The sequence below is a fragment of the Diadema antillarum genome, unplaced genomic scaffold, assembly GCF_040938485.1.
Source record: "Diadema antillarum isolate AM-2024a unplaced genomic scaffold, OU_Dant_1.0 seq00000136_RagTag, whole genome shotgun sequence".
Classification (NCBI taxonomy): Eukaryota; Metazoa; Echinodermata; class Echinoidea; order Diadematoida; family Diadematidae; genus Diadema; species Diadema antillarum.
Window position 1 is genome coordinate 2325455 of NW_027271213.1, and position 25983 is coordinate 2351437.

The 25983-nt window shown below is 39.5% G+C and overlaps 2 protein-coding genes across 2 annotated transcripts in view; one reads left to right on the plus strand and one right to left on the minus strand.

The window, feature by feature from the left end:
* The first annotated feature begins 311 nt into the window (after positions 1-311).
* Positions 312-25983, plus strand: part of LOC139727596 (uncharacterized) — a 31210-nt gene continuing 5538 nt past the window's right edge. Inside the window, exons 1-7 of the mRNA XM_071638578.1 lie at positions 312-411; positions 3916-4328; positions 5450-6559; positions 7964-8382; positions 8981-9082; positions 10908-11028; positions 12281-12365. Of these exons, the coding sequence (XP_071494679.1) occupies positions 3992-4328; positions 5450-6559; positions 7964-8382; positions 8981-9082; positions 10908-11028; positions 12281-12365 (2174 nt within the window). The 5' untranslated portion in view covers positions 312-411; positions 3916-3991. The remainder of the gene's footprint in view (positions 412-3915; positions 4329-5449; positions 6560-7963; positions 8383-8980; positions 9083-10907; positions 11029-12280; positions 12366-25983) is intronic.
* Positions 1199-1919, minus strand: LOC139727595 (uncharacterized). The gene has a single exon (XM_071638577.1). It carries the CDS (start codon positions 1898-1900, stop codon positions 1199-1201), a length of 702 nt encoding a protein of 233 aa, XP_071494678.1. The 5' UTR covers positions 1901-1919.

Genomic DNA, 25983 nt, shown 5'->3' on the forward strand with positions numbered 1-25983 from the left:
GTAACGATGATAATGACCTCGATGATGGTGGTATTAAGGATTTATCAATGTAACGTGCTTTTGAATAAGGTGTATTTAACCAATGGAAGTCAGTTAGAAAGACGTTATGCCATCACCATCCACCCTTTCTCTGAAGAAGACTAAGATGTACTCAAAGAAATTTTTCTCCTCTCCACTTACTGGGGAAAAGCTCTTTGGATGCACTAGATGCACTACCGTACATCGTTGACGCACTCCGCCCTCTATTGGTTCGGTATAGTGCAGTGGTGTGTGTTGCGGATTTGATTGTGCGTGCTTTGCTTTTCATCCAAGGAAACGCCAAGCGGCCAGTCGGAACTGGCAGACCTCGTTTGTGAAAATGGTAATTCGATGATCATGTTACCACAAACCATATTGCCGTTTCTGTCTTATGTAAGTGGCGTATCTGCATGATGTACCATGACTAGGGAAGAAATATTAGGCAACAGAATCCATGGCCATGGCAACAGAAATTTGTAGTCACCCGTATCCGCATCAGTGCAATGATTAGCCGAGTTCACAGGAAAGTAAAGGTGTGGGACTGTTGGAATATCGTGTTGCCATATTCCCTTCTTCTTCTTCTTCTTGTCAGTAGTCTGCTTCCTTCAACCTTGAAGACTTTTGCAGAACTTGGTGATAGTGTGTGTCATAGGGGTAAGGTGCATGTGCCAATAATTTACAGGGTGCAAGTAAAAACTGCCTCGATTCTAGCTGTTGCTGCCTTCCGTTAGATAGCAGGAGACAAAAGGCGTTAAAGGACAAGTTCACCTTCATAAACATAAGGATTGAGAGAATGTAGCAATATTAGTAGAACACATCATTGAAAGTTTGAGGAAAATCAGACAATCCGTTCAAAAGTTATGAATTTTTGAAGTTTTTGTGCAGTACCCCGCTGGATGAGAAGACTACTGCAGTGTATGAATAACTTAGATGTCACATGCGTACAACAATATAAGGAAAATATAAAGAGAATTTCACAAAATTCCATCTTTTGAAAAAAGTACACATTCCCCTGACTCGTTACCGATAAATGTTATGGGTAATATTATTCCCCCTGCCTTTAGAAAGAGGCAAGTCAATTGCTCTTTTATTATGCGAAAAAAGTGAAAATATGTTGAATCGATTGTCCAATTTTCCTCAAACTTTCACTGATGTGTTCTACTAATATTGTTGCATTTTCTCAATCCTTATGTTTATGAAGGTGAACTTGTCCTTTAACTGAAGAGGCCGTCACAACATCGTCAGGGAGGGCATTCCAGGATCTAACAGTTCTAGGAAAGAACGAGTTTTGGTGCTGTTGTGTCCGGGATTGAGGGATGTGGTAGCCTTGGGTGTTCACACCTCTGGATGGTCTGGTGGATTTGGTGATGAAAGCCTCACAGTTGAATGGTACAAGCTGGGTGTGGATCTTGTAGAACATCACAAGATGCAGATGTTCACGTCTCTGTTGTAGTGATGTCCATCCCAGCTCCTGCAGCATTGATGATACACTTGATGTATTCCGATATCGGTTTAGAGTGTATCTGGCTGCCCTCCGCTGGATCATCTCAATCTTGCTGATATTCCTTGCAGTTGATGGATCCCACACGGAGGAGGCATATTCAACTAGAGGTCTGACCAGTGTTCTGTATGCTGTGGTTTTGAGTTTCGGTGAGTTGAGGTGCAGATTTCTTCTCAGGAAGGCCAGGGTGTTATTAGCTTTTTGGCAGACATTGTCAACATGCTTATTCCAGTTTAAGTCTGATGTTATTGTGACGCCGAGGTACTTTGTGGCTTCCACAGGGGTCAGGATTGAGTTGTTGAGTTTGTACTGATGTACTATCCGTTTCCTCTTCCTAGTGACTGATATCACTTCACACTTACTGGTGTTCAGCTCCATCATCCATTTGTCTGTCCATTCACCGAGCATGTCAAGATCTTGTTGCAGCTGTTTGGTGTCCGCATCCGAGTGGATTGTGAGGTAGACAATGGCATCGTCAGCAAACATTCGGACCTTTGATCTAAGTTGGTCAGGCAGGTCATTTATGAAGTACAGGAAGAGACACGGACCTAGTACGGACCCCTGCGGTACTCCAGAGTCTAGGTCAACATGTGATGATTTACAGCCATCGAGAAGTACCTGTTGTTTTCGGTTCTTCAGAAAGCTGGTAATCCAACGATGGCTGAGTCCTCTAACTCCATAGTAGTCAAGCTTCTGAAGGAGGCGCTGGTGGCCGACCTTGTCAAAAGCTTTGCTGAAGTCCAGCACCAGGATGTCTGTCTGTTTTCCTTCTTGTAGGCTTTTCATCAGGTCATTCACCAACCCGAACAACTGGAGCTCACATGAGCTTTGTTGTCTGAAACCATGTTGGAGTGGGTACAGGATGTCTTGGTGATTTCCATACGCCATGATGTTGCTTGCTAGGATGTGCTCCATCAGCTTACAGGAGATGCATGTAAGGGAGATTCATTTCATATTCAAGTCAAATCTCAATAACTAGTCTACAGTGGTCTAGAGTAAATTTCGACTAGACTGTGTCTATATCTAGTCTAGATCCAGTCGGGTTCAAAAGGGGTTGACATACAGTGTGTTAAGTCTTCATGACAAATTTTTTCTTCTTCCTGATCCTGGTGAGCCGAGATGAGCAAGTATCTGGAGTAGTGACCGCAATGGCATCGCAATCAACATAGCATAGTCATAGAGTCTGCATGATAGGTTCTACTACCACTATTATTTCATCTAACTTGACAGTTGGCTATCTAGACTACTCTAGACTGTCGCTGTCTAACTAACTGTTTTTTAGCTGTTACCTTGATACCTTGATGTAGTAATCCCTTGGAGCAGCTTGTACATGAAGCTATACTGGGATGAACTCAAACTGTGTGTCATGAGGGGGTGTCATTCAGTGTATGTACAGATGTCTCACTATCATACAATGAAATGTGAGTATAGGTGCTCAGTGCGAGTAAAAACAGCGTCGATCCTCTTACACAGTGGCTGATCCAGCAGGAGGCTGCATTGCCCTGAGGATGGGCAAAGCAGCTCCTTGGAATAATGTTGGGTTGGCGGTGCTTACTACGGGTCCCGGCAGGCGATTCCATAGTCTTATGGCTCTTGGGTAGAATGAATACTTGTGGGAGTCAGTGATGGATCTAGGGATTGTGTATTTGAGTTGGTGATCTTGTCTTCCAATGTAGTTAGCTGGGGTGATATCGGGTGGGAGGGGCATGGCAACCAGGTGATGTTGGATTTTGTGAAAAAGTGTGCATTGTGCAAGAAGGCGGCGAGAGTGAAGGCTATCCCATGCGAGTGCTGTTACTAGGGCTGTGGAAGATGATGTTGGGCTGTAATCACATAGGACAAAACGGGCTGCAGACTTTTGTACTTGTTCGAGTGAGTTGACATTAATAAAAGTTGGTATTAATAACAAGCAAGGGGGAAAAGCTTGCAAAATGGGGTTTAAAAAACCTGCACGAGCTGCAAGTGAAGGTTTGACCAGTGACCTCCTGTGCCAAAATGCGACTGCGTGCGCGTGCATGATTGGTTTCACTTGTAACTGGCAGTCAAATTTTGGACAGGGTTGGTTTATGGTCAAATTATGGGCAGCTTGCTTTAATAGAACGCTATGCTGGATTCCAGAATACCGTAGGATCTACTCCAGTAGGCAGCTAGGGTTTTGGGTCAATAATTATTTCTTTCGTAATAAATGTTCCCCCTAAAGATGACACACACCAGTTTTTACTTGACCCCCTCAAAAGTGTTGCCCTCCTCTTGTAGAATGTTGGTATAGAGCAAAAACAAAAATCAAATTCTAGATACAGGGATTTTATTAGCCTTGGGTTTGTTCCTGTGATTTTTTTTATAATGTTTCGAGTTTTATTTACAAATTTTGTATATGATTATCCTTTCTTTAACAGAACTCCAATCTGAATTGAGAGCTTATCCACTCATGAAAAATCAAGGAGTGGTAGAAGACAGAGCAGGAGGGTTGCTATGATGGAGGCGAGGATGCCCAGGGCACAGAAGAACCAAAATGAAAAGAACGCAGATAAACGGGCAAAGGAGAGCGAGAAGGAGATACAGAATGATGCCTCTGCCTCCAACCCGACCCCGAGATCCCAAGACACTGGAGGTGAAGTCACGGGTGACTTTGGAGGACAGAATCCGTCTTACACGCTGTCCCTTGGCCAGGGGGAAGGAGAAGGAGCAGGAACCACTCTGTTGGTCTACGAGGACAGGACTTCGTCCAGCAGCGAGGTGAAGATGAAAGTGATCTCCATGACGCCCGAAGATGCTCCTGCTCCCCAACAGATGGAAGAGGCGAAGGATGGTGAGACGACAAGTAAAGCAGAAATGGCATGAAATGGTTCATTAGAATTCTTTAATTCATACGTTTATTCAGTAATAACAATCATGTAGAAATCACAGTGTAAAGCTGGAGACTTTTTGAAATAGAATGTACACACAAGACATTGAACAGAAATCAGATCGTATACATATTGCAATTTAAACATTAAAATACCAAAAGATAAAAGTTACTGACAGTATAAAGGGGGCAATGAAACACGCTAAATTTAGTAGTGACTGTTTTATTCTTTGTCACAATTTGACAATATTCCAGACAACAAACCTTACAAATGCATTTAAAGAAAACGATCAAGCAGAAACGAGTAATCCTGACGTTCTTATGATCAAAACAGGTATTAAAGTTTCAAGGAATGAATTGTCTTGCTTTTATGTTTTTCTGTTATTTTTCCTATATTCCCCTCATGGGGGAAAAACAACATTGAAAGTCTACTCTTTTTGTGCCTGTGAGTAGTTTTCCCCCTCTCATAATATTTTTTATACCTCTGCTGCAAAGTGTCGCCAGAGGCATAATGTCTTTGGGTTGTCCATCCATCTGTCTGTCTGTCTGTCCACCCGTCCTGCCACCTGTTATCAAATTTTGTGGATGAGGTAACTTAAGAATCGTTAAAGGTATCTAAATGAAACTTGGCATTTGTACAATATTTACAAGTGGACAAAGCTGTGCCTATCAACGTGTGGGTTCACATGCTCAAGATCAAAGGTCATGAAGTCAAGGTCAAGTTCTAAATTTCACTATATTTCTCATATCTGTGCAATGCCTAAAGGTGTTTCAAGAAAAATACTGTTTGCATTTATTACCAGTTAAGATTATGAAGGGAAAATTTTGAATAGGCCATGGCAGGAAAGGTCAAAAATGAAAGATGCTCAAAATAGTGTCATGAAAACTTGTATGTTATTACCAGACAATGATTATTTACCAATCATGTGAAACTGTCGTCTCACAGTGGCACAACGTACTGGCAAAGTACTGCAGACTTACTGAGAGAATAATGCCATATGACGGAGGCATACCAGCCACTATAGCATCATTTCTAGTTTTGTAATAAAAAGAATAAGGGGTTGATGTCTTGTCATCCTCTGCAGATTTTCTTCTGAACAATTCGGGCGATCCTGCTAGAAACGAGGAGGAGGATCAAGCTGCTCCCGTGGAGATAGCACCACAAAAATCAGGTCCTGTCACATGGTCGTGCGAAGACTGTGACTTCACCACGACCAAGAGACACGCCTTCCTCAGTCACCGAGTGACCCATACCAGACCGGACAAAGAGCAGCTGTACCACTGTGTGGAGTGCTCCTACACCACGCCCCACCGGTACAACCTCAAGACTCACCTGAAGCGCCACATGGACTTCAGCGATCTGGAGGACTCCGAGATCTTCAAGTGCGACAAGTGCGACTACACCACCATGTACAAGCACGACCTGATGACCCACAGCAAGAAGCACGACCCGGAGAAGCAGTTCCGCTGCCTCCACTGCGACTTCACCAGCATCTACAGGCAGAGCCTGGTGCAGCACAACCTCTCCAGGCACCAGGGTCTCCGCCCTCACGCCTGCCCCCACTGCCCCTACTCGGCGGCCCGCAAGCAGGACCTCGACACCCACATGTGGCGGCACTCCAAGCAGAAACGGTTCAAGTGTCCCGAGTGCGACTACGAGACCCAGTACAAGCTCAGCTTCCAGTCCCACGTGGACAAACACAAGGGAGTGCGCGCCTACCAGTGCGACATGAAAGGATGCCACTTCTCCACCACCACCAAAGCCAACCTGAAAGCCCACATGGAACGGCACAGCAAGAAATTCCGGTGCGACAAGTGCGGCATCGAAGCCACCACCGCAAAGAAACTGGAGAAGCACAGGTGTGGGGAAAAGCAAAGCATTCCAGTCACTCCCATACCAGTGAAGTCAAATGATGGTTCAGATGGGGTCACCTTTGAATATAAATGTCCAAGCTGTGACTTCAGAACGAAAAGCAAGCACAGTTTAAAACGGCACAGCGAGCGACACGAACCAAACCGACTGATGCCCGAAAAGGCATTCACATGTGAGTACTGTGGGTACGCGACGGCCTACAAGACGAGCCTCAAGAGACACATGGCCAGACACTCGCTGGTGAAACCGTTCAAATGTGGACACTGTGATTACACCGCCATCAACATGTCACAGATGCGTGTGCACATAGCCAAGCACACAGGTAAAGTATTGACTAGTGGGTACAAAATACTGCTGTTGCAAAACAAACTCCACTTTCATATAGGTACAAAATGGGTAATCATGATAAGTGAGAAGTAACAGAGTCTAACGCTGGGCCTCTTGAAATTTTTTTTAAAGTGTTATCTATATGATTTGTCTTTTTTATCAAAACTTTTTTTATTACGTAAATAGTAATATTTTATTCCTGCTCCCACAAAAAAAAAAGAAATTGAAAGATAGAGAACACCCTTGCAAAATAGTGTACATGTGCAGTGCAGATATTTTCTTAACCCATTGAGAACGAGTCCCGAGTACTGTAAAACATGATATATTTGCGGCATGAAATTTTCGCGAATTGGAGCTGACAGCCTTTTTTGTGGCATGAAATTTTCGCGAATTGCTACTGGCATTCAGTGCATGTAGTGTAGACAAAAGCTTTCGCGTGCATTTTAATTTCGTGAATTTTGGCGCTCGCATAATTCGCGAAATTAAAATGCACGCAAAAATTCCTCGTTTTACAGTATACTTGGGCAAGTGTCTATGGAAAATGTGTGTCGTAGTAAAATCAGTCCATCCTCAACGGGTTAAAACATGAAATAAGCATATATACAATTATGATATTCAAAATTATTATACATACAAGCCACTTTTTCGATACAATAAAACCATGTATCAATATTCCTGCAAGGGGTTTGCTTAATGGCATGCAATATTGTTAGCATAATACCTGTCCTATGCATTTTACATTACCCGTATCAATGGAGAAAAAGAGTACAATATTGTTTCCAATATTGTACTCTGCTGTCAATAACGCACTCAAATGTTTCTTTATACACATGCGCAGTATCGCTTGCAAAGAAAGCAAAGTGCAGTGGCATTGGGCGATGAGGTTGAGAAATGCGCGATGAGGTTGAGAAATGCCATAGGAGTACACGTAAATCGTCTGTGCGGCCCGGTCTGCGGTCCGCTCGCTGATATGCTGTACTGTACTGTACTATATTGTTCCTCCGTGTACAAGTTGAAAGGTTAGATTTTGTAAACAACAATGGCGGCCTCCATGGTTCGCGACTCTAGACTCTGACGAATTCGAAAACATTCTGAAAGAAAAAGACGCGTTGAACACACGAAAGGCAACAAAAAGTGCTCTAGATGTTTTTAGAGCATATTTAACAGAGAAGGAATTGCCGTGGACGTTTTGATCACTTTCATGTTGAATGTGAGTGAAACCTTTTTTCATTTTTTTTTTTTGAAATTGAATGTGGTGTTGACGTCGTGGAAAGTGGTTTGTATGTGTAATAATAATGATATTGGATTTCTTTCGTGGTATATCAGATATACCACTCAAGTGCATCCAATATTATATAAATTACATATATTCTTCAGTGTGCTTCATGCTTCCCCCTAGGGATCAAGCCCCACCAGTGCCACGTCTGCAGCTATGCCACGGCCAACAAGCAGCATCTCATTACCCACATGTCCAAGCACTCGCACCTCCGGCTCCAGTGCATCAAGTGCGGCTTCATGACGGCGTGGAAGGACCGCATGCGCATCCACCTGAAGGCGCACCAAGAGGGGCGCATCTTCAACACCAGCTCCCAACCCATCCACACGTCCTACACCGTCAGGGTCAAGCCGCCATCGGACTCAGACGACACCATGACCGTGCCGCCTGCGTCGGACGACGTGCCGGAGCCCGATGCGGGCAGCTACCTCGTGATTGACGGCATCGAGGTTCTAGGAGCCGATCAAGAATCGCAAGATAGCGTTGAAGAATCGAGTGGTGATGGGGACGTTGCAAGCAATGATGCAGTGATGGTGGTAGCGGTAAGAATTTTGTTGACGACAGAGTTACATTTCATTTGATATTGGTGGAAGAGAAATGGAACCATACAGTGTGTTTTGTCGTGAAGGCTAACATAGTATTACCTTGCATTACCTTTGCTCATTGGCAAATGCCTGATGGCGTAATTGTTGACAGAGTCACAATGAGAAAACTGTTACAAGTCTGCATTTTGGGTAACAGGTCACTTTCAAAGTAAAACAGCACTGTCTCATGATAATGGAGGAATCTTTTTGCTTTAGTAGTAGTGCATAGGAACACCAGAGGTGGCAGCTAGTATGTCTTTACAATAATTTGGGTTTTTTTTTATCGAAAGTAAGGAAAAATGGTTTAAAGGTGATTTTATTTATTCATTTATTATATTTTTTTTAATGAAATTTGATTTGAAATCTTTGATGTATTATGTCATTTAAAAAAAAAATCCAAGCATGATTTTTTCCTCCAAAATGGGTTTGTAACTGTGCATCAGTATGTTTTTTGATCTGCAGAGGTTGGTAGCCCTGGGACATCAGTGTGTAATGCCTCCCACAACTACAAGAGCATATTATCATTACCATTATTACTTTCTGTGGCTGTTTCCAGGACAACATTGTGGACGAGACGATGCAGTTGAATGTAGGACAAGTCAAAGGTGGCAAGGAAGAAGGCAATGTTATCATTGTCAGTGAGGAGATAGGAAGACAGGTATGATAGTCTTCATGGTGAGGCCCATCAGCTGTTTTAGTATTGCTTAAGTTAACATTTAAACCCTGCGTATTTTCTTTTTATTTCATTAGTTTTTTAGTGAAATTGGCCAGAGGTCAAAGGTCAAAGATCAAGGTCAAATCCTAAAATTTATCTGTTTACGAGTTATCTCAAGACTGGATCTAGCAAATTTCACCAAACTTAGTCCAAGGATGACGTATGATGATGCAATTACTTGATTATTTTTTTAGTGAAATCGGCCAGAGGTCAAACGTCAAAAATCAAGGTCAAATCAAATTTATCTGTTTACACAATAGCTTAAGACTGGATGAAGCAACTTTCACCAAACTTGGTCCATTGATGATGTATGATGGGATAAATAAGTCAGTAGTTTTTGAGTGAAATTGGCAAGAAGTCAATAAGGTCAAGGTCAAATGCTAAAAATGTTGCTATTTCTTCCATATCTATGCAATGCGTGAAGGTATTTTCGTGAAACTTAGTGTAAATATGTACTACTGAATAAAGATTCTCCAGAGAGAGTTTCAGGTCATAAGGTCCCAGGTCAAAAGGTCAAAGGTCAGGTGAAAATGTTAAAATTTAACTTTTTTTCCATATCTTGCAATTTCTTCAAGGTATCTTCATGGAACTTGGTACATATGCATGTACTGACTAGCAGGGATTATTTAGGGAATTCAGAAGGTCATGGGTCAATGGTCATGGGTCAAAGGTCAAGGTCAACCCCTCAAACTTTCACTATTTCCCTCATATGCAATGCATGCAGGATTTTTCTTGAAACTTAATAAATGCGTGTATTACCTAATGGAGATTCTCTGGTAAATTTCCTGCCAGAAGGTCAAGGGTCAAAAGGTGAAAGGTTAATGGTCAAAGGCCAGGCTAAAATGCAAAAATTGTTCTATTTTATACTGAAATTACACATTTCTTACCTTGAAAATTACTCAATGCATAAACATGGTCAAGTAAAAATCCTCAAATCCCCAAATACATGGACCTGCACTCTTAGACGATATAGCAAACCTAGTTCAAGAAAAGTGAACGTTCAGCACATTTGAGACAAACCTGTCATTTCAATATTTTGCCAGATATGTGAAACTGTCATCACACATTGTGAAGGCATTGCACTATACACCTATTAGGAGAACCATGCATTATGACGGAGGCATACCAGTCGCCATTGCGACATTTCTAGTTTTGAATGATACTGACAACATTTTGAGGCATATGGCCGCATCCAGTGACCATTAAACGTACAACTGAACTCTAGACGTATGGATGGTTGATAATGAATTGGGGTTTACACCCTCAGAGGAGTACAAAGCCTATGTCCTGCTTAATTACACTGCTACACCAGTTGGAAAGGAGAAGCAAATGTGCATTTTCCAGTTTTTGATATCACAGTCATTCTGAGGACAGCGTTAAGAAAGGGAAAAATAGGAAATCGGAATGACTCTTTGGCCAGAATTCACAAAGATTGCTCAAATCTAGTCCATGGATTATGCAAATTACATGCGCAAATAGATATCCAATAGTGAAAGTGCGCTGACACGTGCATGTGAAAGGTATGCCTATTATTTTGTGCTTGTGTCAGTCCATGGACTAAATTCAAACCATGGATTTGATTTGAAATATCTTTGTGTATTTGGGCCTATATGTACATGATTCATCTTCCCTGTTTTGGTTTTTTTTTTTTTTTCTTAATGTCATTTCATAAAGAGAAGAAATGCCCCTAGAAACAGATGCTTAAATTCATAATGTGACAAAGCTGTGACCGAAGGGTACTGTCCTTTGTCATTTTTGTTCCTTAAAGATTCAACTTATGCAGCATGAGGTATCACAAAGATCAGAGCTGCATCCAGGCAGTACCGCTGAGGCAGACCCCGTGTACTCCATGGTGACTGGGGAGAATGAAGAGACAGACTCCTCCTCCGGTGAGTCGTCATGGTGTTGCTATCCTCCTTTAACTCTTTATGTGCCATGGTGGAAACCCCCCGTGTGCCACATTATTCTGAGACACCAATGTAGTCGTGCGTTGAGAAAACATTCTGTTTTTCAAATCTATATAACTTTTATAGATTTATGTTAAATTGCAGACGAAGTGAGCAAAGTTGTAAAGAAAATGCCAAGCTTTGCATCGATGTAAATTCTATGGCAAATCTATAATTGCTTTTCTTTCAAATGCCCAGTAGCTGTATTACTGTAAATGAATGACTTTTAACACAAAGCAGTGACAGAAACTTAGAATTTGCATGCAAATCCAGTAGGAAACACTGCTTGTTAGTCAATCCCCACATAAAATGCAAGCTATAGACGAGAGGAATGGAATCCCGAGAAACGCTTTCATTGTACTGTGGCATTTTGGCGATTTATCGATCTGTTTGGGCGGGTTTGTGCGTTTGAGCAGAATATGCGAAGTTGGCACGCCGTCGTCTGAGTCGGAGGTACAAACGTGGCACATAAAGAGTTAAAGAACAAGAGCAATGAACATGCAGTTGCACTTTTGACAAAACATTAAAGGATTTTGCTTTTTCTGCAATCATATTATATTATTGAAAAGCTGATGATATGATATGTGATAAGGTTTGTCAAATAAATAAAAAAATCCCATTGTGGCAGAATGTTGTAAAGCAAATGGCAGAAACCGTCACTAGATGCTGTAGTCCCACTAGCCCGTTTCCAAGTTGGTTGTTATGAGTGTTTCATGCTGTTTTAGCCATTTCGAAATGTATGGGGATGTGCATGACAACCTTTCGAGGCAAAGAATTTTTTTTTCCATTCATAATCAAGCTGATTCTATAAATTTTCATACACAAAGTATGAAGCAAGCTTGCAGTGTTTTGAAGACTGGCTGTCCTCTTCCATGTTACATGTAGTTCACATGATGATCCATTTTCTCTGATAGAAAAAGTCTAGACACAGGATGTAAATTTTCTCCTGCTCACCCCCCCCCCTTTTACATCCATGAATACAGATGAGACGAGGAGTGCCACTGTTGACACGCCATCATGAAGTGAGATCCCGTATCACTGAGTTTCCTCCAGTTCTACTTTTCATCTTGGGGGGTCCAGACCCAAGCAGCCTCTCAGGAACAGCCTTGGGGATCCTGTCACCAGAGGATAAGACTTTGTCCTGTCATGTGACCATGTGTCACATGACCTTCTCATTGTCACCTGACCTGATAAGGTCACATGGCTATCCCAGGAGAAGCCCTCATGAAGAGTGGTTACATTGTGTATTCCCTTGATGAACACCTCAGTCCCTACACGTGGTGTGACAATCATCCCTTGTCCACTGTCTTATACCAGGAAAATATATATATATTTTTTTTTGTGCTTTCAACTTGCCTTATTTTGTTTTCTTTTACTGTCAAAGACCAGTCAGGTTTTGGATGACTTAGTCATATGCGACCTCTTGCTAACCAACCCATATACAATGCAATATAATAGATCATGGCTCTTGTTGGAAGGGAATATACAGAATTTTCCATCCTCAGGGTTTGATAAAATTCCATTTTTGGGGAGGTTATAATTATGTCCCTCAGTAGCATTTTACAAACTGTTTTGGTAGAAAGTTTAGTGTGTTCCACACCAAAGCAGTCATCAGCTGTATTAATGAGCAATGTCAGTATGTTTTCCTCTCAAACCTGGATAATTTTAAAGGATTTATTGTCCTCTGAAAGAAATGAACTGAAAGCAAGGTGTAACACCCTTTATACGTTTGTGAGGATTGCTTGGCAACTTGTAAGTATGCATATGAGAATGTATTCAGATTTTAAATCACTATATTTTCTTTTAGTAAAATGTCATCAAATTCATTAGCTGTGCTTCATCTAATCATTGAGACATCCTGTGATGCTCATGGATCTTAAACTTCTGAAAACTGCAGCAAATTCCACCTCCCACTATCCCCAAATAAAACATATTTGTTAAAAATACAAAAGGAAGACAAATAAATAAACATTGGAGCCACGATGGTTATGAATGAAATGTCATATTTCTAAATTTCCTCGTTCTTAATTTTGACAACTGAATCTATTGATGAATCAGCTGTGATTGAGTGGCAAACAAAGTCATGGGGGTTCTGTCTTGGATACAAGAATGGTGTTTGAAAAGCTCAAATGAATGTATAACACTTTCAGTTAGACGAGCATACATAAGAAAGCCACAATTTTCAAAGAAGGCAGGTTAACACATGCCAACGAACTGTTTCTCAATTTCCGTGGTGGTGGTTTTCAGTTGTGATGCCTATTTGAGATGTACATGTCCATATCAATGGTGTAGGAAAAGTTTTTCATTTGAGAAGACAGTGATGTCTCTGAAAAGACTTGGACTGATGAGAAATTCTAAACAACAATGATGGCAGTGATGATGAATGTTGTAATGGTGGTGGGAATTATAGTAATTTCTGATGCTGATGAAGCTACTGCTGCTAATGCTAATGATAAATCATAGTTATGATGATGAATGTGATGATGATAATAATGGTGATGATGATGATGGTGATGATGGTGATGATGATGATGATGGTGATGATGGTGATGATGGTGATGATGATGATGATGATAAATGATGATGCCGATGATGGTGGTGATGATGTTAAAGATGATGAAGGTATTGCTGATAAAGGTTACTCACCTTTTCTGTTTTACTTGTACTTTATGGTGCTACCACTACTAGTCATCCCCCAGCCAGATCACACAAAGATAATTGAACCTGGTTGAGGGGAAGTCAAGCATATATTTAAGTAAAGTGAAGATGAATTCATATTTTGCAAATGTTTTAGGAAGTTTTTGTTCCATAGGCATGAATTGCTTGTGTATTAAGATCATCTCTGCATTTCGTGATAAAAACATGTTTTAGTAATGCTATTATTGCACAAGGGCCCTCATCAGATCAGGATTCGTAATTGATTGTAAGTTTGACTATTGGGTATTCATTGAGTTACCTTAGATATTGGTACTAAGATCAGTTTGACATGTTATGACGTGTGGTCTAGGTGTGTATTTTGGGGAGGAAGTCATATGCCCCTTTAAGAGTCCCCCCAAACATGGTACAACCTCTGAGAGACATTCTGTGTTCACCCCAGAATATTTGGACTCTAAATGATCACGGCACAAAGCATCTGGGTTGACTCTTAGGTAAAGATAGCACTAGACAGCCTAGCGTGAGTCTAGCGCAACCTCGGAGAGTTGTGCCAGACTTGCACTTAATGAGGGGACTCTTAGACACTCTCTTGCGTGAACACAGCACATATTTCCGGTGACCCGGTGTTTGTGGCGCATATGTGCACATGAGAAACTGCCGCCCCCTCGAGGAGAAATGCCTGCCCACTGGTTTCCATAGAAACGTATACCGACCTCGCACTAGACGACTGGGGGACTCTGAACAGGGGTCTCTCTCACCCCCCGTTGAGGTAGTATTTAAAAAAATGCTTGTTTTCATCTGGCATGTCCTCCAGGTGTCCTCTAGAGATCCTCCTAGACAGGGGAACTCTAAACGGGATATAAGTTTGATGTGCCAGATGGGATGCGATGTTTGTAGGAGAGTCTATGATGAATGTAGCAACTTGTTCATCTGCTGCACTCATCATGACTTGCCCCTTGCAAAGATGCTGACTGCTGCTTCTGAAAGGAAGAAATCAAGGAAAATCAGATGCTTGTTGAAAGCAAGAAAGTGATGCTGATACTGAAATAACATCATATTCTGCTTTAAGCATACACCCTTAGACTAGTGAAATAATGTTGTTATATCATTTTTTTTTTGTATCAGGGTTTGAAAAAACGGTCAAACACAAAGATTTTATCTTTTCTGCAAGAAAAAAACTCAACAAAACATTATCATTGATAAATTTTGTTTCTTAGGGATTCTTTATTGTAAGAGTCCACTGTATTAGGTGATGGTTCCATTTTGCAATCTCATCCAGTTTCTACCAATTCTCAATTTTTTTTACAATTTAATTTGCAACAGGTGGTTTTAACACTGAGAATTTGAGAGTTATCAAATTTACCTTTGTCTTTGCCAAATGTCTTCCAGCTATTCAATGTGTGAGATGTATTTAGGTTTATCACATCAAGTGACAAAATGAATTATTTCGATGCTATGAGGTCTACCACATCAACCCTTGTTTAGCTTCAATCAACACATAAAGTCTCAGAGACTTTTACAAGTAGATTTTTGTTCTGTTTTGTTCTATTTTAATTTGAGCCTCTATCACACATTTCCAAACCATCAGCTGCAATGCTTCAGGCAACATTACATCTGAAAAAAAAAATGTTGCATTTCTCTTTGTTTCCATAGGTTAGCATTGTCAGGAAGAATTACCTTGAAATGTGTGATAAAATCGAGATTTCTACATGAATATTCAAAGGGGGGGGGGGGAAATCAGGTCTTGTAATGCATTTTCAATGAATCAAAATCTTTCTCCTAATGTGCCAAAAATTGAAATTATTTAATTTGTCTGTGTTATATGTGATTTTATTGAGAAAGGGGCCACAGCTGATGGGAATGATGTTTGTGAAGTCAGCAATAAGAATAGCTTCTTCTTTCCTGTTTTGTTTTGTTTTTGTTTTTTATTTTTTAAGGGAAAAAGACGACATTGACAAGAGTATTTACATGATGTGGAAACACTTTCAGTGAACAAGTTTGCTTCCAGCAGAGATGTATTTTGTCATGTAATTATACCATGAAATGATGAGTATGTTATATTAGATGTCATTGAATGGGATACCAAAAAAACTGCATTGGACAAGCTAGGGCCATATATTGCTGTGTCACAGACATGTTAATATAATTATGGTCCTAATGAGGGCAATATTTTCTCATAGTCCATTAATTATAAGGCCATCCAATATAATATAATTTGTATCATGGATGGATTGAATGAATTTGCCATGCTGTCAAATTCCATCCAATTCTTCACTATTTATCAATTAAAATTAAAATCATTAGCCCCTGGATATGTTTAGGTGTGTCAGAGTACATGCTGAAGTGAGTTTGTATGTTTAAAGGGGGGATTCCAGACCAGTTAAATTTAACTGAAAAGAAAGAGTAAAAGACAAGCACAACAGGGAAAATTTGGTCAAAATTTGATCAAAAGTAAGGGAATTTGTATGAAATGTCAAAGATGTGCTAGTTTGTGCAAAACAGTTCTTGAACAGTTGATATGAATATGTAAATGAGTAAGCTGATGATGTCATCACCTCACAATTTTCTGTTGCTTGTGTACAAAAAAATGATGAAAATTTTATTTTGTGGTATAAAAGTGTAACACAAAATGTTTTTCCTGGTGGAATATCTTCCCAATAATAATTTGTCAGATATATCAGGATATTAGACTGGGGCATTCCACTGTATTATGTTTGAAGGAAAAACCAGAAATTTCAAAACTTTATGTACAAACTGTAAAGCAAGTTGTGAGGGGATGACATCAATTCACCACATAGTATGTGCATGTGCACATAAGACAGCACAAAATAGGGTGTAACATTGGATACAAAGTGAGTACAGTGATCTATGGAGGTCCACAGGAGTTGTAAAACAGGCTCGTATTGGACACGCTATGTACAACGTTGTAGGTAACAGACAAAGGATGGATGCATAACGTGTGCAGGGAGGTGTTAGAAAAGGAGAGACAACTGCTGCTTTCCTTTGAAGTCATGCGCGGCACCACCGAGAAGTTATGCGCTTAACTACAGGTGGAAATCAGGTGCTTTGACAAAAGAGAGCATCAATAATCGGGACTAGCGCTCTCACATCTAGAAATACTTGCCCCTACTGCATTTCGCTCTCTCTCTTTCAATTTGATGGCAACAATGAATTTGTGTACCTTGAATTGGAGCAGCGAATCAAAATGCAGTGTAAAACTGACAATTTTAAGAGCAAATAGTTTAAAAGCACGCTGGTGCACGCTTTAGCGGAGTACTTTATTTGAAAGATCAAAATATCCCAGATTAAAGGATACAAAACTAACATGCGGAAATGTGCGCATTATAGAAAAATATTAGGTTTTAAGATGGCCTAATTTTCATTTCATTTCGATTTGCGCATTACGAAGAAACTAGAAATACATGTTTATATACTGAATTCTTTCCTAAACTACTCTTAATCAATTTGAGTATTTCATTTAAAATTTTACGTGGAAATAAAGCTTGTAATTCAACGAAAGGTGAAATGCGTTCTTTGTCTCCAAACTTCGCCTTGCAACTAGAGCGTTGCAGAGCATGACTTCAAAGCGGATAGTGGAATACTAGACATCCCATTGTAACGCTTTGAATCAAAACATGTGTTTGCATGAATTACGAAGAGTTGTCTCTCCTTTTCTAACACTTCCCTGACGTGTGTTTGTATTGTATAACTGAATGTGGGATGTAAATGATACTGTAATTGACTCAGTATAAACCTGTGTGAAATTACTTGTTTGCAAAAAAGGTACTATGACCATTCCGAGCATTTTCATCAATTTGCCAAGAGCTTTCTGCTGGGGACATTTTGGGGCTTCTTTTTTTTTTTGCATTGTTTTGTTTTTTTTTTTTTTGGTTTTTTTGTTTTGTTGTTGTCTGCATTGTCTTAGCTTTGCATATGAAATAACATGTACAAGGGAAACTATGGCTGTGTAAATACTGCAACAAAATGTTTAGCTTTATATGTGATTCTGGCATTATTGGCTGCATTTTATCTCTGGATCATGTTGTGCGCTGCTGGATGTGGGAAGCTTAAGATTTTGGTTTTGTTTTGTTTTTTCTTTTTATGTTACGGTAAATCAACCATTTACCTATACAAAGAGTTTACACCAGGAATATGTATGAAATATAATATCGTCAGTTGTGTTTGATACTAGGGAGCTTTAGATTTTAGACGCGCGGACGTCAAAGGAAAAAAACATGCTCTGAGCGTGCGCAGAAGCGCGCGTTAAGTTGATCTATTTTTAACTTGCGTCGCCTGAGTTTTTCACTACGCATACTGGGCTATTTTTACGTCCACACAGTTTGCAACGTAGAGAACTACTTCATGCACCGATCATATGGGGGCGCCATTTTATTTTTTATACGTTGCGTCCCAGCGTAATCTAAAGCTACTTTTCAACGCGACGTAGGGGAGAGGAGAACGTCCAGCGCACTTGTTGTCTCAAACGTCCGCGCGTCAAAATCTAAAGCTCCCTATTGTATGGACATTGTGACACAATGTTTCACACAATGCCATACAGGTGTTGTTATCACATGAAGAGTTTCATCGCAAAATGAGTTAACTCCATTTGTGTCAATGTTAAATATTTATGAGTAAACCTGTTAGCAAGACAAAGAAAATTATAAGAAAATATGGAATATATTTAGTCATAACTTCAAGAATATTCCTTGTTATGCAAAAAGTGAGGTATCATTGGAATGGCTTTATTTTGCTCTGATGATGAACTTATACTTAAAAATGTTTAAGAATGGTGTTTAACTCATTTTGCAGTCAAATCTTCATATATTATAAAGATTATGGAAGTTAATGAAATCTGCACACGCCATCACTCAATAAGTGAGTGAAAAGAAACAGATGGAATAGATACATGTGCCTTATTGCTGCTAGATAGAGTGAACACACACTAATTTTCTTCTTCTTTTTTCTGATGAAATAAAACTTCGCAATTTGCCAAACTTACCACACTGTCTTCCAGGAAATTTGTTTTGTACGGTGGAAGCCCGTCAAATAGAGAGTGGATAAACTGGAAAGAAAACCCTGTTATAACAAAGTATTAGTAATATTGCCAGTCCCAACCCTTTGTTTCCTTGTTTGTTTACTTTTGTTACCATGATAAAACGAGATCATTTTCAAGGTCCTTAGTGTAACAAGATTTCACCGTTTTATGTCAGGGGTTGGATTCAGTCTCTCAGTTGCAGGATTTACGAATACGATTCAATTCAATTTCACTTTGTTGTCCATTTCTGGAAATTTGTTTTCTTTGCAATCATACGCATTAGAGTGGTACATACATAGAATGCATCTATATATCGAACACAGGTGTAACATAAATACATAGATATGATAAACATAAATAAGAAATTTATATAACAATATGATGTCAATATCAATGTCAGAGATACATGACATTGGAGGAAATATTAATCTGTATTATTTATGAATCAACATCATGGTAGGTTTGATGTGTGTGTGTGTGTGTGTGTGTGTGTGTATGTGTGTGTGTGTGCAGGTGTGTAAATGTGTGTCAAATTAATATTGACTAGTTGTACTACTGTAGTATATCAGAGTTTTAAAAGATAGGAGTGAGTGTATTTTTATGTCTAAATGAGTGATTGTATAAAAGTTTGAATACACATGAAAAAAAAAGAAGATTAAGAGATAACCTGGGATCTTGTTGGATCCAGAAAAAAGAAGAGACAGAGAGAGAGAGATGACAGACAACAGAGAGTCTCAAATTAAACTAAAGAAATCACATAATTATGTTTCTGAGGGGAAACTTGCTGATACGGTATCCTTATCCCAAGGACATGTGCCTCTTAAATTTTGCCATCTTTTGTCATACTGAAACATGGTAGTACATCCATAAAAAATGAATGTTAAAAGATATAATCACGTTAGCAGAAAGCATCTAAACAACCAAATTTGAGTGAAGAGAAACTGATAAAAATTATTGATGACATCTACAGGCATTCCATGACATTTGCTCCTGTGACCATTGCTCTCATAAAATATCTGCACGTTAAGAAAAACATAAATTCCACCCACGAACATAACCCTAATTCAAATCTTCATCTTCACATCAAACTAAACTTAAATCCCAATCACAACCCTCTCCTTAACCCTAAGTTCTTGGAGAAAATAAGACCGGAGCAATTGTCGTAAGAGCAAAATGTCGTGTCACCCTCTTCAGGAACTTTCAGTCTACAGTATACCGAGTAATATTGGTCTCTTTTATAGCCATTATAATGTTTGTAGCGTAGATGGCGCTAGGCGCTTGAAAGAAACTGAACCTCCTCCTCCACACCGTCTTGTGTCGGAGACAGGCATGACCGAGCATCGACAATGCTGGCGATGCGAGTGAATGAAACCACCGACTAACTTGTGTGCATTGGAATGTCAACTTGGTATTTTCGCGGCATTGCTGGCATGCTTCGTTTGTTCTGACTGGGTTGTCTCTCGATGAACATAGAGCTCGCTCTCTCAAGGTTTATTACATCGACGTTCTGCTGTGTACGCCTGAGCTGTGTGTCGTCTGCCCTGCCGGACCCCAAGCCAGTTTCTCGGTGAGGCGGAGTGCCCGTGATCTTGCGAATCCCTCCCTGGACAGAAATTAGAATAGGTAAGTGAGGATGGCTTGTTGAGTGATTTACGGCTTGGTGGACGCGTGAATTTTTGATATGAGGAATGTTGACTGTGATGTAAACTTTAAGCTGTTCTACTTTATTTCGATGACTGACGGGGGAAAAGTTTTGGCAACAGGAAGTGAAAACAGTGGGGGTCCCATCAAGGCAAGCGGCTCTCCCCCAAACCACAGCCCAGCAGGAGAGGGGCACTTTGTAATCGATTGTGTGAAGTATCAAACTACTCGCCAGTAAATGAAGGAAAAGGTTCCTTCATTTCCTTACTTCTGACGTACTCAATCTCTTCCTATTCGGTGAGACTTTTCTGTGGTGTTTAGAATTTCAATTAATAACTTCAACATCCGTCGAAGGATGCTAAATCTTGGTAGATGTAACTGTTAGATCTACAGGTGGTAGACTTTTGCATGATTAATTATAATGGAATTTGAAACTATGGGAAATATAGATCCTAACTAGATCTAGTGCAATTCAAGACACAGGGAAATAGAATGAAGTCTATATGAAAGCTTGGAGTCTCTTAATCTTATTTATCACTGAAAATAGTGAAAATACCTCTGTTGATTCAGACGATTATAACAGTCACCTATTGTATTTAGGATTGGGCTTAGAATGTTGCTGGTGAACATTGTACCGATACCGGCAAAGATTTAAGTAGACGATACTAGGCCTAAACCTCATTCCTATGTATGTGTGACCACCTCAATTAAGTTCTACATTCAAAGAAAAGTTCAAGTCAGTATCTGACTTTGGTACCATAAAGCTATCATGAACTTATGACAGCATCAAGCAGCCAAGTTATTATTGAAATATTAAATGATTGTGTGATTAGTATTCAAGCATCTCGAAAGACACCGTGACAGCAGATTTGAAAATTGAGGATATAGTGTCATCTTGAAATGGAAGTGCTAAATTTAGCTGCTGAAGAAAGATTCAGTTAGAGTTCCTTTTGGGACAGCCACCAAACAAAAATGCATTATTGAAGCAACCATTCATAGCCCTAACCCCAACCAACCCAAACCTATAAAAGCTATCAAGTATTCATTGAAATATATTAAAAAGCTATGAAAATAATATATATATATATATATATATATATATATATATATATATCCTTTTTTTGTGGGGGGGGGGGGGTAATACACACATTCAACTATTTTGGTGGCTGTTTCAAGGAACTCTTGCCAAGGGTTCTAATTCTTATACAATCTAAAGATCTGTTAACTCATTCCTAATATTTTAATGCCATAACAAATTGTGGTGTTTTTTTTTCAATTCTTATGCCCAAGAGTAATATCAGCATTTATTCATGTAACATGAGAGAGGGAATTAGTGATATGCTCTGGAAAAATTTTATCAAGGATGAGAAGGATCAAGTTGTTCACCTTCCATACATAAAATTTGCATGCAATAAGGGGATTTATTCCACTTGATTCTTTACAAACATTGGCATTGATTAGAATGCTCAAACATTCTGTCAATCTTTTGCCAGAATTTTCGAGGTGACCGCATTCAAAGTCTAGCAGGAAAAGGTTAGAAAACAGGGAGAGAAAGATGGAAAATGAGCTTAAAGGAAAGTGAGAGAGAGAGAAATAAGGAGACAGAGACAGATTAAAAGAGATAAAGAGAGAGATAGGGGGAGAGAGGGAGAGATGGGTCGTGATAGAAACCATTGAAAAGCCGGAGAGAGAATGTTCCAGTCAGTACCGTGGCATCATGTTTCCCTGTGAATTCCGGCAGACGAGATTTATCACTGGTCTTCCTCCATGGGTGACAAAAGACCGGATCCCGCTATAACGAAGCAAAGTGATTTAATTATAGGTTTGTTATCTGCATGGCACTGGGTGCTTCAAATTTGAGCTGCCTGGATGTGCTTTGATGAAAGAAAGGGAGAAAAAGTATCAGTGGAACCAGAATACAGTTCTTGTACAGTGAAGCTTTCATTGAAAAAATGGTGGCCTATAGGCCTATGATAATTTATACTTACAAGTATGTGATAGTGCATTAGACTGGAAGAGTCCTTCCTATTCACCAAGACTCCAGCAATAAAGTGGAGCCACTGTTATCCTTTGTTCTGTGAGAAACAAAAAGTCATAACTCAAGTTTGAGAGTTTTAGAAATTGAGATGTAGCTGTATTGAGTTATATGCAGATACATTATATAATAATGTCATTATTTATTGCATTCACATTGTCATTGCCTCATTGATTAACATAATCACAAAGGATAAGAACCGTTGCACATGTTTTCATCTATTCAGTAGACTTTGTATACAGAGCTCTGTAGTTATGCCTTTACAGTGTCTTGCTCGTTTGAAATTATTACAACATATGGTGCCAGATGTTTAGTTCTACGGGTCTCGATTTGCAGAGAAACATCTGATCATCTTTGGAAATTCCCTTCTAGTATTCATTTTCTCAGCCCAGTTTGTTGTCTTCAACAAACATAAAGGAGAGTATTATAAAAAATGGTAGCAAAAATAGAAAAAAGGAACACAAAACACCACATTTTAATTTTACTGGATTAAAGCTACCATGTCTTATTCTCTTCCCAGACTACTAATTGTTTGCTAAAAGCCATATAATATGTCAAATGTGGAGTAGCTGTCACAACAAAATTATTTGCATTCATCTAAGTGTGTGGGTGTGTGTGAGATGAATATATCTGTACTTTCTTCTCCATTATCTTTCTCTCTCTCTTTTTGATCTAAATTCTTCTCTAACTCACAAGACATGTACCCCATAACTGATAGGGAATAAAACCAAGAACCGCTTGCTGTCTTTTGATTTCATCAAGATGAAATAAACATTAAAGAAATACATAATGTATCATCTGGCTTCTGCAATTGATGAATAGTAGCCACAAGAGATGAATTAAGGGATTAGTTTACTTTTTTTACTGTGATAATTATTTTCCTGTTTTATCTCTGTGGTATCTATTTCAGGTGGATGCAACGCTAGAGGCACTCGTTCCTTGAACCTGACTTTTATGCAAATAGCAACCCCATCTTATTACCTCATTGGATGTGATAAACTCAATTTATTGCGATGATAAAGAGATTCTCGTAGGATCGTTTTACCTGGTACAGGATGCTGCTGGAGATTAATGTGATGAGTCCTGTGTGTATTGGAATTGAGGGAAATTTCATCCTTGAAAATACATTAGGAAACATTTTAAAGGTAATGATCAGGCTCTGTTGGAAGGTTAAGAGGGTTTCAAGAGAAGATGCATTAATTCATTGTGGATATGTTATTGGCTATTAGTGTCTCACATTGGATTAAGGGATTACTTTTGCTTTTATGTTCTTTGTTTGTGGGAAAGCCTGCAGCTTACTTTGTCTATATATTTCCCTGGAATTCGCACATTTGTGCAAGAATGCATAGTAATGCCAGTTTAGCCTTCGTTTTAGAGATATTTCAGGGAAGACTAAAACTCCTTCAATTGCTACATCTCAGTGAATCACATTTATATTTTCAGTAATGTTATGTAGAGAGCTCAAATTTCCATTGAAAATATAGCAGTTTTGAAAGAGATGTTGTCAAAGGTTCATATGCTATAAAGAAAGCCTACCCAAGTTGCTTCTTTTTAGATTGTGTGGATTTTTTTAATCCAGTAATTATGATATCTTTCCCCCAAGGAGGATGTGGGGGGGGGGGGGGCAGTACTCTTAGTTCACCAGATGCAAAAAAGAATTCTTCCTTGTTATTTTGAAAGGTATCCAATTTGTACTTGTTTGTGCAGCTCCACACTTCAAGAAGAAAACTGATTTTATCCAGGAGCAGCAGCCTCCTTTATACACAGTGTAGGTCTGAAAGAGATTTACAGATGGGACCTCAATGAGTGCAGAATGCGTGGACATCTAGAACCCTCTTTATGCATGAAATTGCTGGGTGTTTTTTCTTACCAATCATTCTTTAAATTTAGGCCAAAAACTTTCAAATACCCAGGATATAGACCTTTGATATGGGAGGATTAACCTATAAATTGTGAGGCATATATGAAGAAAACAATCAAGGCCTGTCATATAAGAGATGCCTTCACCTTTTTGATAATTTATCGTTATGGAAATTATGTTAATAAATTATGCTAAATCTTGACAGAATTGAGTGTAAGCTGTATGTAGGACCCTACATGTCCAAGTTCAGTTGGGCCTGACCAAAGACTAGGTGAAGAACATATCGCTTGGAAATGAAAGGGGGGGGGGGGGGTTAGTTGCACCCTTGTTAGAATGTCACAACACTGTGGGCATAATGATTGACGATTGCTGGTCTCTCTCCTAGACCCCCTTACTTTCCCTACACCCTGCATCAGATTCGCACAGGCATCGTGTTTTGACAATATCCTTCTGCTCTATTGCATGTCTGTCTGTCTGTCTGTCTGTCTTTCAGTCTGTCTGTCAGCTTCTCTCATTTATGATATATTGACTTTAACTTTACTTGACGCAGGCTACTCTACAAATATCCCTAATGATGTTTGAGGTATACTCTTTCCCCCCAAATAATCTTCTGTTGTAGGCCTAAGTTCTTATTTACATAATAGATATACCATACACAAAGATGAATTTGTTTGAAAGAATTTTGGTGAAGTGTATCGCAGATCTTAACTACGCAGAATCACATTCCAGCTCCCTTTGACTTCAAAATACGTTCTCTGCCAAATCACAGGTCAGCCAACACATAATGCAGACCTGAGTGTATTGCTAATTTCGTCGGGTGAGAATGAGAAGGGCATTAAAGTTGCCACTGTAAACCCATAGTGTTCAAGACAACTTAGCACCCTTCTCATTCTCAGCCGACGATTTTTCAAATAAATATTGCAGTGCAGTAATTATTTAGTTTAACAAATATTTTTGGACTAAGGGTGGGATTTCACGGAGCACGCGAACGATTTGCGAAGGACGCGAATGGTAAAATCAAACATTCGGAAAAGTTTTTCTCCGAATGTTTTCCGACAATGAAGCCGAAAACTATTCTTGCGCAATTTGTGCGAAGTTTCCACGACGTATGTGCGAATGTTGTGTGTATCTTTGCTAAAGTACAGCATGTTACGTACACGAAGAACACGCGACGGAAATGCGAACAACGAAAAATTTTCAACTTTTTTCTTTCCTCTATTTCTCCTTTCTTTTTCTCTCATTTCTCTATCGTATGCTTGCCTACATTTTTTTCCTAGGGCGTATCTCCACTAGTAAAGCATTTGATCTTTCTTTTTCTTTTTTGCAGTTCCTCCAACACATAATCTGTATACTTCAAATGAAATTTTACATACTTTAGATTGATTTTAAGTGTATTCTGCGATTCCTTTTTGTATATCAAACATTTCTCTCTGTTTGCTGGCCTGTAATTTCTTTTGTTAGTATAGTTGTTAATAATTGTTTGATGTTTAGGTGTATGCTACGATTTTTATTTGTAGAAAACGTATAGGTCATACATCCCCCAAACGTGCGCTAAACGTTCGCGAGAATGTCTCAAAAGGTACGCGAACAGTTTGCGATTACGTCGTAAAATGATCGGAAAAACTTCGCAGATTTCGCGTAACATACGCGAGACATTCTCCAAAGTTTCGG

What these genes read in the sequence shown, in the direction of transcription:
- LOC139727595 (XM_071638577.1), bottom strand. Translation starts at nt 1,900, where the DNA reads ATGATGGAGCTGAACACCAGTAAGTGTGAAGTGATATCAGTCACTAGG.